Genomic DNA, 18,836 nt, shown 5'->3' with positions numbered 1-18,836 from the left:
ATCATCTAAATGGCTTTCCTTTTACTGGGCTTGATAGATTTTGTAGAAAATAATTTTGCTGTCTACCTAAAACTTCTGTGCCTTAATTATTTTCTTCAAAGACCCTGGAGCTATCCTCTCTGAGTTGGGGACGTAAAAGCTGATGAATTACCCTTCAGTCCTCCCCTAATATCCTCTATCTCAGTATCTATGATTGGTGTGTACTTTCCTTTTGGTGGGCTGGCTATTACAATATGTCCCGCTGAAGATGGTGGTGGTGGGGTTGGCAGCTCCTTAGGTGGTTTAATCAGTGATGGTAAAGAAGAATATTCCATATGTGGAACTCTCTGCTCCTGTGTTCTTTTTTTGCTGGCAACATCAGCTGCGAATCTGGGTGTCTGTATGTCTTTGCAAACTTCTCTTTTCTAGGAGGGGTTTCATTTCAGACAGAACAAGTTAGGCAAGCCTGTTGGGTTTCTGTTCCTGTCTGTTGCTCCGGCTCCTGTCAGAGATCTGGGCAGGGAATTTTACAGTCTGATTTACTGGAGACTTATTTTTTCCTCCTCGCCTTGTCATTTGACCCCAGAGAAATTTTTTTTCCCTTGGGGTTGAAATATTCTTCAATTTAGCCTTTGTCCAGACATTTTTTTTTCCTCCTTTTAAGTGGGGGGGGCATGGAAGGAGGAGGTGTGAGGGCAACGGGGCTGGGGGAAGACATTTGAGACACAATTTGAGTGCCCTTCTCGGGGAGGGCTTCCCATAATTCTCAGTGATTTGTGGTAATTAACTGAAGGGTCCCTTCTGTGCTCTTTGAAAAAAGGTTATCATTGTTCTTGTTTGCACAGATGAGCAGAATGATAGAGTAATCAGGTTGCGGCCACAAAGGGAGGCATTGTCTGGGCGAAGATCATTGAGAAACTTTGAGCTCTTGTCTACTAGTTTCCTTGCCAGCCTTTTTTTCCAAAAACCCTTTGCTCATTTTGAGTCACTGTTGTTTTGGGGTAGTAGTTACTTTTGCAGTTTACAAGGCCCTGAACAGTTAGCGTAGTTACTATAACAATCTTAAATAAAGTGCCCATTTGTTAAGCAGATTAAACTAACTGGTCATCTAGGAACTGAGAGTACTGATGGTTGTAAGAGTTTCTCTCCCTGACTCTGTTTTCCTCAAGTTGTAAACTAAAGAGCCACTGTTTCATTGTTGTAACCCTGTTCTGTAGGATCTCTGCTTTTGCTTTTTAATGTTTGTTTATTTATTCATTCAGTCAACAAATATATAAGAGTGCCTGGCATATGTCAGTGGCACCCTTGTGATTAGGTTAGAGCAGCCAATAATCCAGAGTTGCTTTCCAAATGGAGTTTATGTTCTGTGAGCAGGATGGATAATAAATAAGCAATTAAATAAACACAGTAAGTCAGATATTGACTATGCTATGAAGGAAGTAAGGTAATACAAACTGAGATACATATGTATGTGTGTATATATAAAACAGGGTAATATTACATACATATATATAGCTGTATATGTGTATGTATCTATGTATAGATTTATCTGTTTATGAATAGCTATATAAATATGAGACCAAATGTGAATTGTTTTCCTCTAGGATTTTTAACTTTAACAATGTTTGTTTAGTGTTTCTTCGCCTCATTTTGTGATGATAGGCTTCACTGATATCGACATAATCATATAAGCATGCATGTATGTCAGCAGATTATATTTTATTCCTTTTATAAAAAGAAAATGTTAATATACTTAACATAAACATGTATCTCTCTTTTTGTGGTTGTCTTCCCCATACCACCTTGAGTATAATAACAGATGAGAGCTTTCCTACCATTGTCTCGAATACTACATTTTACATGCCCTGATCTGAGTTTTCTTCTGTGCCAAGCTGAGAAAATACAAGACTTCTCAGTTCCCTCATCTTCCTGTTTTCATCTGGGACCAAAACCTTACCTCTAACACCCCTGCAGAGAAGCTGTTTTTATTTCTGTTTTTAATGTCTTTGGTCGACTGCTCATGGGGCTTCCAGGGTGTTTACCCTGTCAACGTTGAAGGCCCCGGAGAGGTGTGCCACCTAAGCAACGTGCTGACTGCCAGGGAGGCCCCTCATGTTACCCAACAGTATGTCACCCCCTAGATTGCTGCCAATTGGAAACCATCCCACTGGGAGTTGCCCGTGTGGGAATCTGTGATGGGTAGGCTCTGGGACATTCACCTCCAGCACTGAAGAGCGGGTGAATAGTGGGTGGGGAGGCTTCATTTCAAGTCAGACTTGCTGTACTTCGTGGCACTCCCTTTTCTGAAAGGCGAGCCTGTGGGTGGCCTGTGGAAACCTGCTGGCAGATGTTCCCTTCAGTTCTTGGGACTTTGCTTACAACCTGTAGGATAAAATTCAAGTCTTAATGCTTGCTTGGACTTAGAGAGTCCTCACAGAGATTCAGCCTCTCCTTGAGTGGTTACCACAGTAGCAGATTTAAATTTGTGGTGTTCTCCTCCGACATACTTGTCTGGGTTGCTGGCATCTTGCAAATGTCTCACCAGAGTTTAGCTTCTTTTATAGAAAAAGAAAAATACACCTTTTATCCCCCTTTTACCTAAACACAGGACATAGTAAGACTAGTAGGGCAGGTTCAGCATCTTCAAGGACCCAGGTCCCTTCCATTTCTTCTGACATCCCAGAAAAAGCTTCTGTCCAAATGTTCTGGGCTAGCTAACATATGGGCCTTCCTGTCATCAGGTACAAAGAGAAAGATAGTGGAAAGCCCCTTCCTCTTGAGGATGATACTTGGAAATTGCAGGTAGCTCTACTTACTTCCCATTGACTGGAACTTAGTCACAAGCCCATGACCGGCATAAGGAAAATAAGTTCCCTTTGGGTAGCCGTGTATTCAGCTACATTTGGGGCTTCTCTGAGGCAGGCAGGAGGATGGTACTGGGGACAACTATCACTTCCCTAATAAGGAAAATGATTTTTATGTAATTCTGAGAAAACTAAATAAAAAGATTGGTAAGTTTACATTTAACATAGAATCGCAGGAACCAAAATATGCTGTTTTCATTATTTTTGCTGATACTCAGGCATAATTTTTCATTAGAATGCAGAATTGGGGGAGAATTTTAAGATAGTATGGTTAGTTTAACTTAATGCTAGAATCCAATCATATAACACATTCTGTTACAATTTTATCTATTTTTAGTGATTGAGTTTGCCAACCTTTCGATTATATTTTGAATCCATGAAGGACCCCCAAAGTCCTAATATGAGTGAGTCGTAGATAAAATGCTTTGGGTGGTGGAGTCAGTGTTGGCTGGCTTTTTGGTTTTTGAAGGGTGAGTGGTTTTGAATGGACGAGTGGTTTTTGAAGGGTGAGACGTAGTGGGGAACAGGTTAGTGGTCCTGACACATCTCTCTTGCTGATGTTCCTTCTTGCTGCCCTCAGGTGGCAGCGCGCACTGGTGAAACTGGAGTGAGAAGACGTACTCAGGCCATGTCCAGATCCGCAAGCAAGCGAAGGAGCAGGTTTTCTTCTCTTTGGGGTCTGGACACCACCTCCAAGAAGAAGCAGGGACGCCCAAGCATCAATCAGGTAGGTTCCAGCATAGACAAAAACAGCAAGCCTGGGTTGCCTCCATGGCCCCCTCACTGGGGGATGTGTGTGCATGTGTGTGTGTGCTCCTTTACTGACACCAAGTGTTGTTTCAGATCAGCTAGATGACACGAAGTTAGTTGTGCTAGACCCTTTTAATAGAGAAAGTGTACCCATAACATTGGACTCTGCTATTAGTCTGTCACCACACTCCAGGCTCCCACCTGCATCCTTTCCAAACGCTGGTTAATTATAGACCTATTGAAAGTGCACAATGCATCCTGAGTCTTCAGAAAAAATCAGGGCTTGATGATGAAGCCAAGTGGGCACCTGAGCACAGAGTTTTTTAAGCTGCCTCTGGCCCTGGATCAAAGGCAGCCTCTAGGGAAATCTGATTGTTTTTTTGCCCTGGACTTTTTTGGGCAGTTCCCCACTTACTGGCATGAGGAACCAGGAATTGGAGAGGGCTCACTCACCACCATGACTCCCTTTTACTGGGTACCAGGGCTCGAAAGGGGGTCTCAGTATACCCTGAATGGTGCCGCCTGAGTGATGTGGTGTTGGGCCTCTGACAGCTGTGTGCTGTGGCCTTGTTACTTTTCCCCTTTACTGCTAGTGCTGTTTCCCTGCTGGAGCTACTTCTGGGAAATGCTCTTCCTATTGCCATTGTCATCCTTGTCTTTGGCTTTGAGAAACTAGTGGCTCCAGCACTGCTTTTCCAGATTCTGGGGACTCAACATGGATATTGGTCTTTTTAGGAGAAGGAGAATGTCCAGTGCACAGGTACCGTGGCTGGAAAGTGACACATGCAGTGTGTTGGAGGTCATGGCCAGGATTGCCCATCTGACTTATTCCCTCCTTGCCTTGATACAAAGTGAGAAGTCAGTTGACTGACTTGATAAAAGGATCCTTCATGATTTGTTCTGATAATTCCAACTGTTAGTTTAAGAACTGAAATGTAAGGGACATTAAGCCTGAAAGCTGATGTACCAAGTCCTTCCTGACCACCATGCTCACCATTTAAACACGGGGTGTGTGTATCCTTGATGGCCAGATGAGCAAACGGCAAGAGCCTGGGACCGAGCAGTCATGCAGTTGGTTCTGCTGTCTTTGGAGGGAGCTGAACATCAAGTTTGCTACCATGGGATTTGCTTCTGTGTAAACCTGAAGGAGAAACTTGTGGGAGGAAGGTCAATATTTTGTCAGAAAAATCACACAAGAGACTCAGTGGCGCTTGATTAAATCCACAAAAGGAGGGTATTAGTAGTGACATTTATGCTGTCATTTTGGGCGGTGTCCTTTTATATGTATCCTCCGTTACTGCCGGTGACTCGGACCACAGCTGTAAATATGTCAGGACGTTGCAGTGGGCAACTCAGTTTTTGAACTTCTGTTTTATCAAAAGCCTATTAGTTCATGTGGTTCTACTTTACTGGCGCCAGGTTATGTTACAGTCCATTGCTGCTGAAATACATGACTGAATTTGAGTGAATCCAAGAGAATGTTTTAGCATTTTTATTTTAAATCAAAGGACAGTGTCATGTCTTATGATCAATTCTTGTAACTCCCTTAAATTAAGGGTTTAAAAATCTTGCTTCCCCAAAAGCACACCACCAATAAAAATTTACTTGTTAATTCAGTACTTTGTAATGGACAAAAATTGTATGTTTCTATCAGTTGCATTTGGGGAAAGGCTTTTTCTTAATCGTGTATATTATCCTGACAGTACATATTTGGTTTAGAGCCAATATATAAAATTTCTCATATCTACACATTTAGATTTTGACTACCTCCTGGCATTGGTACCCTGTTATGATTTTAGTTAGATCATAAAGTTAGCAGAATTCATTAAATTTCAAAAAATAGACTAATTTTTATTTAAGTAAAAAAACTTACCTGTGGTACTATGGAAAATAATTATAAATGGCAGGTTCTCAGTTCTACTCAACTGGGTATTTGAAAGTAAACTATTATTGATAAATATCTGATTGGGTACATGAGACTATGGCAAAAATTCTTCATTGTGAGCAAATCTAGTTCATTGCTTTCACAAGCTTAGTTTCTAACTTTAGAGGAATTATCCAGATCTAAAAACTGGCTTTTTGTTTTTTTTTTATTTTCAAAGATGTGGAAAGTGATCTAGAGAGAGGAACATGTTTTTCATGGGCTGTTACTGTCAGTTCTTTTACCTGCTTTAGGATTTGATGTAGGAGTATCTGAAAGCTTCTGTATTTTTTTAATAGCCATGCCTGTTTTCCTCTTCCCATGATTCATTTGTCCTGTTGCCCAGATTTCTTTTTAAGATGATACTTCTGTATATGCAGGTGTTCGGTGAGGGAACTGATGCAGTGAAGAAATCTTTAGAGGGAATATTTGATGACACTGTTCCAGATAGCAAGGTAAAAATAAACACATGTTCCTTTTCTAAAAGTGCTATGAGTGCATCAACATCACACAATGCAGTAGTTTCTTGAGATCCTAAAATTAAGCGGACACAGTATTAAATAATCCATTTTTGAAAGTTAAGTAACAGGTTTATAAGCAACAGAAAACCATTTTATGTTTAAAACTTGGCAACAGTAAGAACATTCTCCTGCTGACATACCATTTTCCGTACTTATCATGTGGATACATAAACTTCCATCCAGAATTTAAGAGGAAATTTGGGTTCCAGTTAGCTGAATATTTTATGCCATTGCCAATTCCTTTTATATACAACTTCCATTTCCAAGAGGTGAGTTCTTATTGCTCTCCCTCTCTGCCCACACATGCTGTTTGTTCCTATTAATTTCGAAGAACTGTTCTGATAGTATGTTCTTTAGAAAAAAAGCATTTGCCTCCCAAGTCTTCAATTAAAGATTCATAGACTTGGTTCAGCCTTGTGCTTGGATTTAAAAAGGGACTGTCAAATGGCTCTGATTGAATGCCCGGAAAGAATATTGATTTTTTTTCCTAGGCCACTTTTTTCAGCCTGTAAATAAATAGACATCCCAAGTTTTAAGGATCTTGATAATGATACCAGTGGCCTCTTTGTTCAGGGGGTTTGATGCTGATAACATGACCTTGGTATGATCCTCTGGTTCTCAGACTCAGAATCAATATGATGGAGTTCAGCTCATGGTTGCCATGCAACCAAGCAGTGGTGGTCAGCAGTGGCTCAGACCCACATTCTAGATGGAGCTGAAGTTCTGACACCAGGGTACAGTGGGGAGTTCTGGCTTTTGGAAGCGGGAGGCGAGATGAATGCCTGTGGGAGACCTTTTCTCCCTTTCATACCCAAACTACTGGATTATGTCATCATGGGCAGAAAGGCAGCTCTCCTTGGGAAGAGCCATGCAGGGCACTTTCTTTGAGCTATCTCTGTCTCAGATGAAATTTGATGAAATTAAATTGCTGTCACTGTGTGCAATCCAAGCATAGTTTTTGACATGAATGCAGCCATTTCTGAAGTTGGATTATTTGTCTTGCATTCACTGTTTCTATACTTTTCCTGCTGGGATAGCCTCTCCAAGGGCACAGATCCTGGAAACTACATTTTCCCATTGGATTTCTGTGTTTTTCTGAGGTATTTCTTTATCCCACTTCTTGGCTAGAATGCCTTATTCTCAAAGAGCAGTTCAGATGCAAAACTTGGGGTGATCCAATGCTAAGGGGCACTTATCTAACATGGCACTTGGGGACAGAGTGGGAAGACTCCAATTATAGTTAATGGGATCTAGGCAAGTTTATTGCTTTTTTGATAATTCCTTCCCTGGGATTCAGTTTATCTGTGAAGCAATACCATTCAAATGCAGAGCTGAAACTGTCTTCTCAATTGAATTTAGTTTAGTAGCCTTACAAAAATACTGGCCCTATTCTGAGATCCATTCTTATTAGGTATGGAAGTTGTTACATCACCACCTGTCAGCCTTCCTTTGGAAACTTGTTTCTTGTCATTTGCTGATATCAGCCTTGTTCTATGTGATCTATGGATACATATTTACCAATTAGTGTCCTAGTTGTAAGCCAATAATCAAGGCTTATTACTTAGCATATATTACTCATCAATATTATTTTTACATTGCCAAAATCTAATGTAACGCTTTCTTTGGTTTATTTCAAGACATTGGGCTTCTAATATTTCATCAGTCTATTCAGTGTTTTCTGCTTTTGCTGTTAAGCTTCTTAGATATAACCCAGCTGCTGACTGCATACATAAGACAAGTGTTCCCCCATCCTTACAAACTTGGTGTTACTTGCTGATGCTCTGGCAGAGTGATGTTGAGGATGGAGCCATGGCAGCAGCCCAGGAAGGCCATAAAGCTCATCCCTCAAGTTCTCTGAACATCATCTGGGAAATGGAGCTGTCTCTCTCCCATAGTTGTGCTGAAGGTTGAATGTGAGCACAGAAATGATGCTCCTTATAAATATGGAGTGTTAGAACATCGTCTTCTCTTTAAAAATGTCCTCAGAGCCTCACTGTTACCTTTGAAACATAGAGCTCACATGGCAGTTTATTCTTGTTAAAGGGATTCTCTGCTCTAAATTTGAAATGGGTTTGTGGGAGAAATAATACCAATAAAGCTGAGCTGAATGGATGACCCATTTCTTTCTTTCTTCCAAATTTTGGTACCCATTCACTCACGCCATACCCACCTGTGGATGCCGCGGACGAGGTGTGAGGTCTGCCCCTTTCCGGAGTAATCTCGCCCAATCTCAGTAAAACTCCTCTCAGTAGTTTCTCCTAGTTGCTGTCTGTCCCCCACCAGTGCCACCACTTTTGCCCTGGGCCCATTTCATCGGAATAGACACTCCCCGTGTGCAGTCTGGGCATCTCAGATTGTGAGAGCCTGACAGCTGTTGCACTGCTCTGCTCACTCGATGTCCTCTTTGCAGAGGGAGAAGGAAATGGTCTTGCCCAGTGTCCACCAGCACAGTCCTGACTGTGGCATTTGGGTCCATGAGTATTTCACTCCATCCTGGTTCTGTCTGCCGAACAACCAGCCAGCCCTGACAGTCGTCCGGCCTGGGGACACTGCCCGGGACACCCTGGAGCTGATCTGCAAGGTATGAGACCCCTTGGGGTTGCTTTCCGGAGAGGAACAGAGTTGGGTGGAGGAATCCTCTGGGGCACACATGGACACTCCGAGGCACGTGGGAGAGGGGGGCATTCTCAGTAAAACACACATCCATTCCACTGCAGAGCAGCCCTGGATTCCTTTGTGAAATTATGCACAATAAATGTCACTGAATTCTTCAGCTTCATGAGGGGAGACATTCTTTTAAGTAGCTTCTTTCAGTGTATTTGATAGATTTGTAATAAGTATATTGCACACTCATTACAAAAATGTTTGAAAATTTAGGCAAAGAACAAAACAGAAAATTAAGGCCACTCTTACTTACCCATAAGGTCCAAAGATAACCTCCTCTGTAAAGTTTTGGTGGTTGTCCATCCATCCTGTTTGCTACCTGTACACACATGTATTGAATGGCATCATTTTCTACATATTGTTGGTAACCTGCTCTGGCAGTAACTGATACACCATGGGCATCTTTAGGGTAGGGAAAAACTAAAATAAATGTCTGACTTCCATGATGGGAAATTTCTCCTATGAATACATAATTAAACTTTTTTTTTTTTTGGTGACAAATAATAATTGAGCTCACTTTTTCTGCTTTCACCTTACACTGTAGAAACTTGTTGGTATTTTTCACAGTAGACCTGGTTTCTTTTCCTCCCTGAAGGGCGGCCAGATGAATTCCCTTGAGTGAAGGGAGGGAAAGAAGAGAGAGAGAAGAACTTTTCTTTTGCCCTTGTTTATACTTTTACACGTTGAATAGCAGTTAAAGTCTTATTTAGTAGTCATATTAAGTCTGAGGAAGAACTGACAAAAGCCCATGGTACAGGTGGAGAAGGTGAGGCTCAGGGAGTCTGAGTTACTTGCCTGAGCTTACGTCAGCACTCATGGCCTATGTGGGCAGAACCCACACCCACCTGGCTGCTCCAAACCCAGGGCCAGGTGGGGGGGTCACAGCGACTGTCAGAACCTAGGCCACTCATGGGGAAGGGTAGTCCTTACCGGTGGGAGAAGTCTCACATGTATTCTTAGGAGAGTGAAATGATCTTCCCTGGGGCAACTTAAGGGCAAATGGAAACCTTTTCTATCATTTTATCCTAGAAGAGGTCAGATGGATATAATGACCTTTTATGGGCCTGTCATTAAAGGCAAAGGTTTATGAATACCGATTTACTTTGGCTACTTCAGCAAGTACCTCAGTTCTATAATTCTACAACCAGCACTTTTTGTATTAAAAAAAAAAGTAGGACCTTTTTAAAGAAAAAAAACATGGCTCTTTGTATGAGTTGGAGAAATGGAACTTTTGACTTAAATAAGCCTTTTGGATAGTCTTTTGTGGAGAAAAAGTAGAAGGGCCATTTGTTTTAGGACAAAGCTGAGATCAGCCCCCATACAGGTGTTAAAAATAAACAATACACAGTTACATGCTTTGCATCCTTCATGTGAGTGAGTTCCAGCTCTGTGAAGATAATGGTATTTCTGCTCACATTTTTCATTTTAATTACTTAGCAAAATTGGTCTATTGAGGATTTCTGCATTTTTTTATTTATAGATTAGCACGATTCTTTAGAGACCCATTAATATTCTGCAGTGCTTTCAGAGTTATTCTCAGAAGCGCAGCTGAAGGTGTCAAAAGTAGGACTGTGGCCTTTTTTTTTTAAATCAGGCAAACTCCAGAGGGTCCTCTCAGGGTAGAGTGTAGCTTTAGAGCCTCCTGTTTACCTGGGCCTGGTGACTCAATCAGCAATCAGGGTAGGTCCGATTTTTCCAGTAAGCATTGATTGGTGGCAGATTGAACAGTGAGTGGGAAAAATAGTGATTGACCCAATTTTAGGTACTTTTCAAGCTTTTGCTTTGATAGAAACGAAGGGAATGAGGAATAATATTGTCTCAGCCTCTTAGAGACCGTCTTTAGGTAATGAGTTGGGTCTGTTCCCCTCTGAAGTGTTTATTTCTATCCCTTGAGGGGTTTTTGATGTCATTATCAGGGCACAGATCCCCTTCTCTAACAATGAAAGGTCATCCTGCCCAATTTTCCTTGGCTTCTCAGCTCTTTTTCCCAAAACATAGAAATAAAGACAAAAAAAAAATATGGTGTGGAACAAGCTTATGTTTCATGAGTTTATAAATGGAAAACTTTTGTGTGCACTTTAAGAAATTGATGTTCTTTGGAAAAGCACCCTTTGTAGGATAAATTACATAGTGTGCTCAGAGCCAGGTGCCTTCAAAGCTTGCTTCTTCTTTGGAAAACACTTTATTGTAATTAGTGGAGCCAATTTTATTCTTAAGAGGGAAAGAGATAATGAGGAAAACAGTTCCACATGTTATTAATGATCTAATTAATGGCAAATGTTTTTTTCTGTTTTGGAGGAGGGGCTGAAAACAAAGGTGATTGTCAGAGTGTGTCTTTTATTTCTTTATTGTCATTCTCGACACTGGTGATGGATGCTCCCTCTAATACCTAATAATCAATCTCTTTCTTATGTCTCTTGCATTCAGCTCATTCTCTTTCCTATTCTCTCTGCTCCACATCATTTCACATCAGTTTGTCATCTGCCATCCGAGCACCAGTCAAGTTATGGTATAGTAAATGTTTCAAGATCTACATTTCATGTGCAATTCATGTAATGGATGTTACAAAAAGTATTATTGCTAAATATACAGGTAACCATGTTGGCCTGCGGGTTTTGGATATATTCTGTTCATTGCAATTACCAAAATAATTGCAAAAAAACGCATTCATCCATACTCACTGGTATTATTCTCGTGTGACCATGAGCTCAGTTTTAGTTCATACCTTCACCATGTTGACCTATGGTTTTGAATATTCTAATCACCATTGGCATTTAAAAAAATAAAAGGTCATCTTGGAGGGGAGGATTAAATACCTTTGGAAATTTCACAGTAGCACTGTGTGTGTGTGTGTGTGTGTGCGCGCGTAGATTTCTCTATGTAGTAATGCATGCTTTTATATTGAAAAGTTTGACTAAAATGGAAAAATAGGAGAAATGGAAGAGCAAAGCATGACATATTGGAAGATTATGTCATGATTTATTTTAATAGGCCCAGACTATTTAGTGAAAAGATCTACATTGTGTTTTGCTATTTCATCCTTTGAAGTAGCTGAAAATTATGACAAAATAAGCCAACTGAACTAAAAATTGTTCTATGATAATGTTTGTCTTACGGCATAATTGCGGCTGCATTGCCTCAAAATGAATCAGATGCTCTCTAACTCAAGTAAATGCACATTGGAAAACAAGTTTTTACCGCTGAAATCTTTTCCTAACTGAATCTGTCTTGAGTTAGGAAGTTTTCTCTTGAATATTTTACATGTCTAAAGTGGGCCAAATATTTAGAATTACTGCATTAAATATTCATTGGTATTTGAAATTCTTTTTGCACAAAGATGAATTGTGAGCATGATAAGTTGCTCCACCTGCTTTGATACTGACTTGCAGGTATTTGAGGAGCATAAAATCATGCAGTTAATTCATTAGGATTTTCGCCTTTACATTAGACCAGCCATGAGTAATGCGGGCTTGGAATTGAGAAACATTCCAAAATGTCAGGCACTCTGGTTTATTGATCCAGTGTCCCATTTTTAGAGTAACTGTTTACTGATCAAACTATGGGCTCATAGGTTATAAGACCATTAAAATTTTAATGTTGCATGTGCTCATTTTTGCTTTTCACAATTATCAAGATATTACTGTAACTTAAAGGAGCCTGAAAAATCTGGTGGTGGAGGGGGGGTGGCAAGAATCATATAACCATTGTTATATTGTTCTTTTGTCCTCTTTGCTGTGTTAAACACTTCAAATGTGGTTCCTCGACAATGGAGTTGACTGTCATTCCCTGTACATCTGTATCTGTATCTATGTGTTTTCAGTACATAGCATTTAAGGTATGATAAGAATCTCTACAGTCATCATCAGGACCGCTTTAAGATCTTTGGTGCCTGACAGAGGGCTGTGTCTCTCTCACACTGAGCTTTCAGGAACCAGAAGCTTCTTGTGAGGTTGCTGTTTGGGTCTGTTTAAGTGGCAGCCTCACTGGGAGTGTCCACAAAGTGCTTATTAATGGTGATGAGTAGGTTTCCAAGCAGATTCCTTCCTGTTAACTGCGACCCCAGGAAGTTTCATTTCTCCTTCCCTCCCACCTCAGTCGGAAACAGATGGTGAACCAAAATTTTTTGCTTCTAATTAAAGATCTCATTGAGGACCTAGGTAGGTGGGAAGCGTTTGCAGCTTCTGTCTCTGAGGGAAACATCTTGCTTATTGTATCACCCAAAATGTTATTTCGTTGTTTGTCCCAGAGGCTCTCTGACAAGCCGTAGGTAGCATACATTAAAACTTCCCTGTTTTGTTTCTCTGGCTCGCCTATCTACCCTTAGTACCTTTGACTCAACAGTCAGACACTGAGCATTTGGTCTCTGGTACAGACAGTGAAAGCTGGAAAGCTGGATGCCCAGGAATGTGTTAGCTCAGTGGTGCTGTGGCCACCAGGGCTTCAAACTCTCAGGTGACTTAGGGGAGAATATAGGGTGGGGGTACCCAAGCATCACCGGTAGAATACTTCTGCCAGGTATTCAGGAAAAACTCATTTTCACTTTCTGGAAGTGTGCTTTTGTAATAATGCAAGATGTCTGACTTGCTTATATAGTTATTTAAAAAACAAAACCACCGTTGTCCCACCTCCCATTTTCTGCACACCCCTTCCCCATAGCCACAAACACTCCTGAAGACTGCATTTAAATTGTATTAATTTCCATATTTGTGGTGCTTCATACAGTGCAGTGTCTGGCATACTTAAGAGTCTGTTAGGTGTAATTGAATGATTTATTGGAATAGTCATTGGAATGTTCTTAGTTTGGCCTTAAAACTTGGGCGACAGGGGACAGGGTAAGTAGAGTATTAAGCCAGTGAAAAATGCATTTCAGTTATATTGAAATAATTCTCATCAGTAGAGTTTTTGGTGTGAAGAGCTTTTATATTTACTTTATGAAAAATGTCCAACTTAAATAAGAGAGAGAATAATGTAATAAACTCCTGTATACCCATCACCAAGTCTCTATAATTATCACATTATGTTTCACCCCTTTATTAACTCACTCCCATCCCTTTCTCTGGATGATCTTGGAAGCAAATCCAGGCATCATATTTTTATCTATTAGTACTTTAGGATGAATTTCTAAAAGATAAGGATGCTTTAAAAAACTGACCTGACTTAAACATTTTCTCTCTAGCAATACATTTTTATGTTACCACATAACTTTTGAAGAGAATTTTCTTCCTTCTTCCCCTCCATCTCCTTGATGTTTATTGAGGTTTATTTATAAAACCATGTTGCCACTGTTGGCGTTCAACTCAACATGAATTCAAGGATCACTTTCTAGATAGAAAACAAAAACAAAACCAAAAAACAGTCGACCCACTCTGGAGCAAAGGGGAAGGCCTGGAAATTTCAATCCTTAACGATTTTAGACTTGTTTTCTTTGGGCAAGTCATTCAGAGCGTCTCCCAAGTTGGCCACTTGCCTGCCTGCACTGCCCTGGGAGCCTCCCTTGTGGTGTATGTAAATAAGACTGAAATCCAGATGCTTGTCTTCACACTGACTCGCTTGCAAATGAACTGTTAACAACTGTCCCTGTGTCCCATGCGATTAAACAAACATATTTGCCTGGGCACAGCTTTTTTCTATCACTGTGAATATTTCCTGGCTTTTTGTGTCACTTTTCTTCTCTCATCACCTAACGTATGTTTGGAATTACATTCAAGGGCCCCCTCCAGTCGTGTGGGTTTTGTGGCAAAACCAGTGTGAAAGAACCTAATGAATCAGATAAGCAGAAGTGAGGATATGATTCAGTTGTTTCCAAAGAATCATAAGGTACCCATGGAATATCATTATTACAATTTCAATGAAAATTATTTTCAAGTTTGGGTTTTTAGATGTAAGTCTTTTAAGGAGTAGAGGAACCCTACACACCCCCTCTGGTAAACAGATCTCTATTAATTCTTGGGAATACATGATAATATCAGTAAGAGCTCATGACTCCTTGTTACCATTGAACAGGTGTTTTCTTTTCTTTGTCTTTGTTTTGTCCCAGACACATCAACTGGATCATTCTGCTCATTACCTGCGCCTGAAATTTCTAGTAGAGAACAAAATGCAGCACTACATCCCAAAGCCCGAAGAGGACGTTTACGAGCTGGTAATGTTCACGACTGTTGTCCAAGTACATGCTATAGGAGATTATTCATCAGTTATATGTGTGCTTGTGCTAATTGTGGTTGGTGAAGTGGAACAAGTTCTGAAACAAATGAGCCTTGTTCAGGGCTCTCAATTTCGTGGGGCGGCCTTACTTACCGTGGTCTGTCCACAGAGTGGAAGTGCCACCTTGCTTATGCGAGGAGCAGCGCCGTGCTATCATAAAAAATTGAAATCCAGAGCTGACTCTCAGACGGCATTTTCGTTATTATTCCTAGCCTTCCTTGAGGCTCTGACAGTCTTTTGTTTTAAACTGCTGACTCTTGTCAGAAAAACAGCACTAACTCTGGTTTTGTGCGACTTCTGCTGGCATGTTGAAATCGATGGTTTGAATCCTGTTGGGTGAAAAAAGCTGCCATCTATGTTTTATGTCCAAGCCTTCTGTAATTGTGTTTATATAGATTTCTGGGGACTTTCATATATGTTTGAGTTTCATCATGGGACTTGGGTTCTAAACTAGATCTGAGATTTTATGGCTCTACTGCGTATTAATTGTGCAGTATTGGCAAAAAAAAAAAAATGAGGTGATAATACTTAATTTCTAGGGTTTTGCAAAGATTAGAGATAAGGTTCATATGGTATATGTTCACTAAATGGTTGCTATGGTAATAAAATAGTGACAAGTTCCCTTTTCATTAGCCAAGTGGTGCATCTTTCAGTTCCAGGAAATAAATATTTTGGGAGCAAGGCGCCTCTATCTTGGAATTTGTTCTTCGCTCTGCACTTAGTCATTCCTCTGGGGACCATGGATAATGTGAATGATAGCAGTATGACTTCAGATGGTGTCACCATAGAAAGCAGAACTGAAAATCTAAGCCCAAAGAGTCTCTTTTTGAAAAGAGGAAATGTGATTTAAAATTGAATAGAGAATTTTGTTTCGAATCAACTTTTTTGCTGTTGTATACAACAAAACTCACCAATCCTAAGCACATAGTTCAATTGAGTTTTGGCAAATGGAGACAAAGACTGTTTTTTCCCCCCACAACAATCATAATTGAGAACATTTCTGTCATTCTGAAAAGTTCCCTCATGCCCTTGTAAAGGTTTTTAATGAAATATAAGAGACGGTGTGCTTCTGTAGCACCGTTACCATGCCGTGGAATAGAAGATCAAAATGAGGAGTCCGTTTTCAACCACCACCTAAATCACTAAGTTTAATGCTAGAGGGGACTTTTAACAGAGTGGCTGATTTGTTTTTTTCTGTAAGGTGGGGAAAAGTCCTGACTTGATGGTCTGAGTAGAGAAAAGAAAACCCCTTTCCTTACTTAAAAAAGGAAAGTGCATTGCCGATTATGTTGTAATTAATAGCTGTTAGATCCTCTATCATATATTTTCCATCTTGGGTTTAATGACCTTTTCATATCCTAAAATGATAGGGACCACACCTAACCAACTTCCATGTTCCTCAGAAATCTTACACATGGTAGGTGCTTGAGACACATCTTTCAAAATTTCATCAACTCAGTTATTACTTTTAAGTCTTGGCCATTGTGTGGTCTTGCCCAGTAGAAGAGACTAAGGTGTGTCAAACTTAGTCTGTTTGTATCTACAATGCTGTATGCATATTATAATTATAACTTAAAAAAAAAGTAATCTAACATACAAAGAGACCATGATATTCTTTCTTGCCCACTGCAAAATGTCTCCAGCTCAGAGATCCCTAAGGAAGCTCATTTTATTGCTCAGATTGCAAATGAGTATTACTCACTGTCATCTCTATTTTTAGCAAGATTCTTAACTTTTTTATTCTGAAGATACCTTTGGCAACCTGGTGAAACCTCTAGATCTCTTCTCAGAATAATGCTTTAAGTTGCATAAAATAAAATATATAGGATTACATAGGGCCTAATTATGTTGAAGTAGGTATCAAAAACATTAAAAAAATTAAAAGACATGTGCTTGTTTATTGGCTTATTAAATAACAAAACCTAGCAGTACATGTAATAGCTACCACTATTTGAAAGTAGTGATGAACATAAACAACTAGATTATAATGTGAAAATAGCTGACTTCTATTTGTAGCAAGGTCATAGGCACTGCTGACATTGCTGCGTTATTTGCCTGCATTTATTTATGATCACAGGAAATGTTAAGTTTCAATTACAGATGAGTGAATATAAAGAAGTCTGCTTTTGTTTTTTTGGGATTTTTCTTTTTCCAGCATCTAAGTTTACAGGCCTCTTGAATTCTATCCATGGGTCCCTGGTTTCCAATCCCTGCTTTAGGCCACGAAGCTGAATATAATGTCATCCAAGGCAGGGACTTTCTGAACACAAGGTGCTCCTGGATGCTTTCTGAGTTTGCAGATTTCAATTTATTGTCTCTTACTGGACAAACATCAGCCCATCCACAGTTAACTCGTTTCCAGAGCCCACCTCTGATTTTATTTTTGAGGGACATGGGAAACTCCCAGATGTTCAAAGCTGTTTCCTTACAAATGACTCATTCATAGATGACTGTCCCCAAATATTTTATTCTCCATTGTTTTGTCAAACCGTCTTTAGTGTAAGGTTGATAGTCATTAGCAAAAGTGTGTACTAGATGTTAAAGATTTTTTTGGGAGGTTTAGTTTGTTTATTTGGTGGGGCAGGGGATTTTCTGTATTGTAAATGGCCACCAGGAGTCAAACATCTACTCATCTGCTTTGCTGGTTATGTTCTAATATAAGTGATTCCTGTTTGGCTACTTGTTCAGGATCAGTTGGTTGTTGGGCCCAATCCATGGAATAATAATGAATATGGAGGCACTGGCTTTTGAAAAAACTCATATAGTGCCTTTTACTTAAAATGACAGGTGTGCATAAAGAGTTTGCAGAAACACAGATCAACTGATTCATTCATTCACCCAGCAAATACTATGTGCCTGGCACCACTGTAGCTGTTCTAGGCTCTGGGATACACACGGAAAAATCCCCACTCCTTGTGGAACCTACATTCAGGTTTGTGGAGACAGATAGGTAAATGAGCAGTATCTCAGGGAATGTTAAGAGCTTGGAAGAAAAAGGGCGAACAGCTGGAGACGGGGCATCCAGAAGTGGATTGTGTGCTCCTTTAGATAGGGTGTTTGAACAGGGAGGTGAATGAAGGAGTCCTAGAGGTATTTTGGAAGGCAGTGTTCTAGGCTGAGGGAACAACGCTGAGTAAGGCCTGGCAGGGCAAGGGTGGCTGTGGTGGAGGTGTTACTGTGAGTGGGGAGGGTTAGGGGGCAGGGTAAGCAAGGGGGCTTGGGGCCAGGGAGATGCAGGAAATGAGGGAGCAGGGTGGCAGGACAGGCCGTGGAGGGCCCAGGAGAGACCGGGACCCCCCGGGGGAGGAAGGGCGCTATCTGACTTCTGCTTTAATAGGCACACTGTGGCTGATATGTGGCCAGTGGCCCTTGGGGCCTGAGGGAAGGTTCTGGGAGAGCAGGCAGGGGGCTTGAGAGCTGGAGTTCAGGCAGTGGACGGGCAGGGGTGGCTTAGACCAGGGCACCCAAGAGACACGGTAAGAAATCATTGTGATTTCATCATACCTCAAGTACCTGGCAATCAAATTGTTTCATAAAGTCCAATAATCTTTCATCTGGTTTTTAAGGACAGAAAACATGCAACATCTTTGATTAAATAACATAAAGGGAATGTGTACCACTTTATTATTGAAGATGTTTATGTATGAAACAATGAAATTTCAAAATTTCTAGTTTCAGATATTGTAGTTACATTGAAAATATATTTGAAAGTGCAGACCCTTCTTGATATTTTATATATTTTATTACTGCTCTTCTTTAAACCCCATTTGAGTCTAACCAGCCTAAGAAAGGACTGTGGCCAAAGGGCCTTGTCTGTATCAGACTTAAGTTATTGTCTAAGACTGGTAAAGTCATGAAGACTTTCCCACCAAGTACAAAAAAAGTAGGAGGTAATACTGTGAACAAATGGGAAATATTCACCAGGCTATATTC

At 40.4% G+C, this 18,836-nt stretch overlaps 1 protein-coding gene across 3 annotated transcripts in view; it reads left to right on the top strand.

Moving 5' to 3' along the window:
- Nucleotides 1–18,836, top strand: part of TIAM1 (TIAM Rac1 associated GEF 1) — a 130,003-nt gene that overhangs the window by 48,735 nt on the left and 62,432 nt on the right. For all 3 annotated transcript variants that reach the window (XM_057503988.1, XM_057503987.1, XM_057503985.1), the window contains exons 7-10: nt 3,424–3,570; nt 5,895–5,969; nt 8,446–8,616; nt 14,737–14,841. In XM_057503988.1, the coding sequence (XP_057359971.1) occupies nt 3,424–3,570; nt 5,895–5,969; nt 8,446–8,616; nt 14,737–14,841 (498 nt within the window). The remainder of the gene's footprint in view (nt 1–3,423; nt 3,571–5,894; nt 5,970–8,445; nt 8,617–14,736; nt 14,842–18,836) is intronic.

The sequence above is a fragment of the Manis pentadactyla genome, chromosome 1 (assembly GCF_030020395.1).
Source record: "Manis pentadactyla isolate mManPen7 chromosome 1, mManPen7.hap1, whole genome shotgun sequence".
Lineage (NCBI taxonomy): Eukaryota > Metazoa > Chordata > Mammalia > Pholidota > Manidae > Manis > Manis pentadactyla.
Note: the sequence above shows the minus strand (reverse complement) of the source record. Positions and strands in the feature narration are given on the sequence as shown.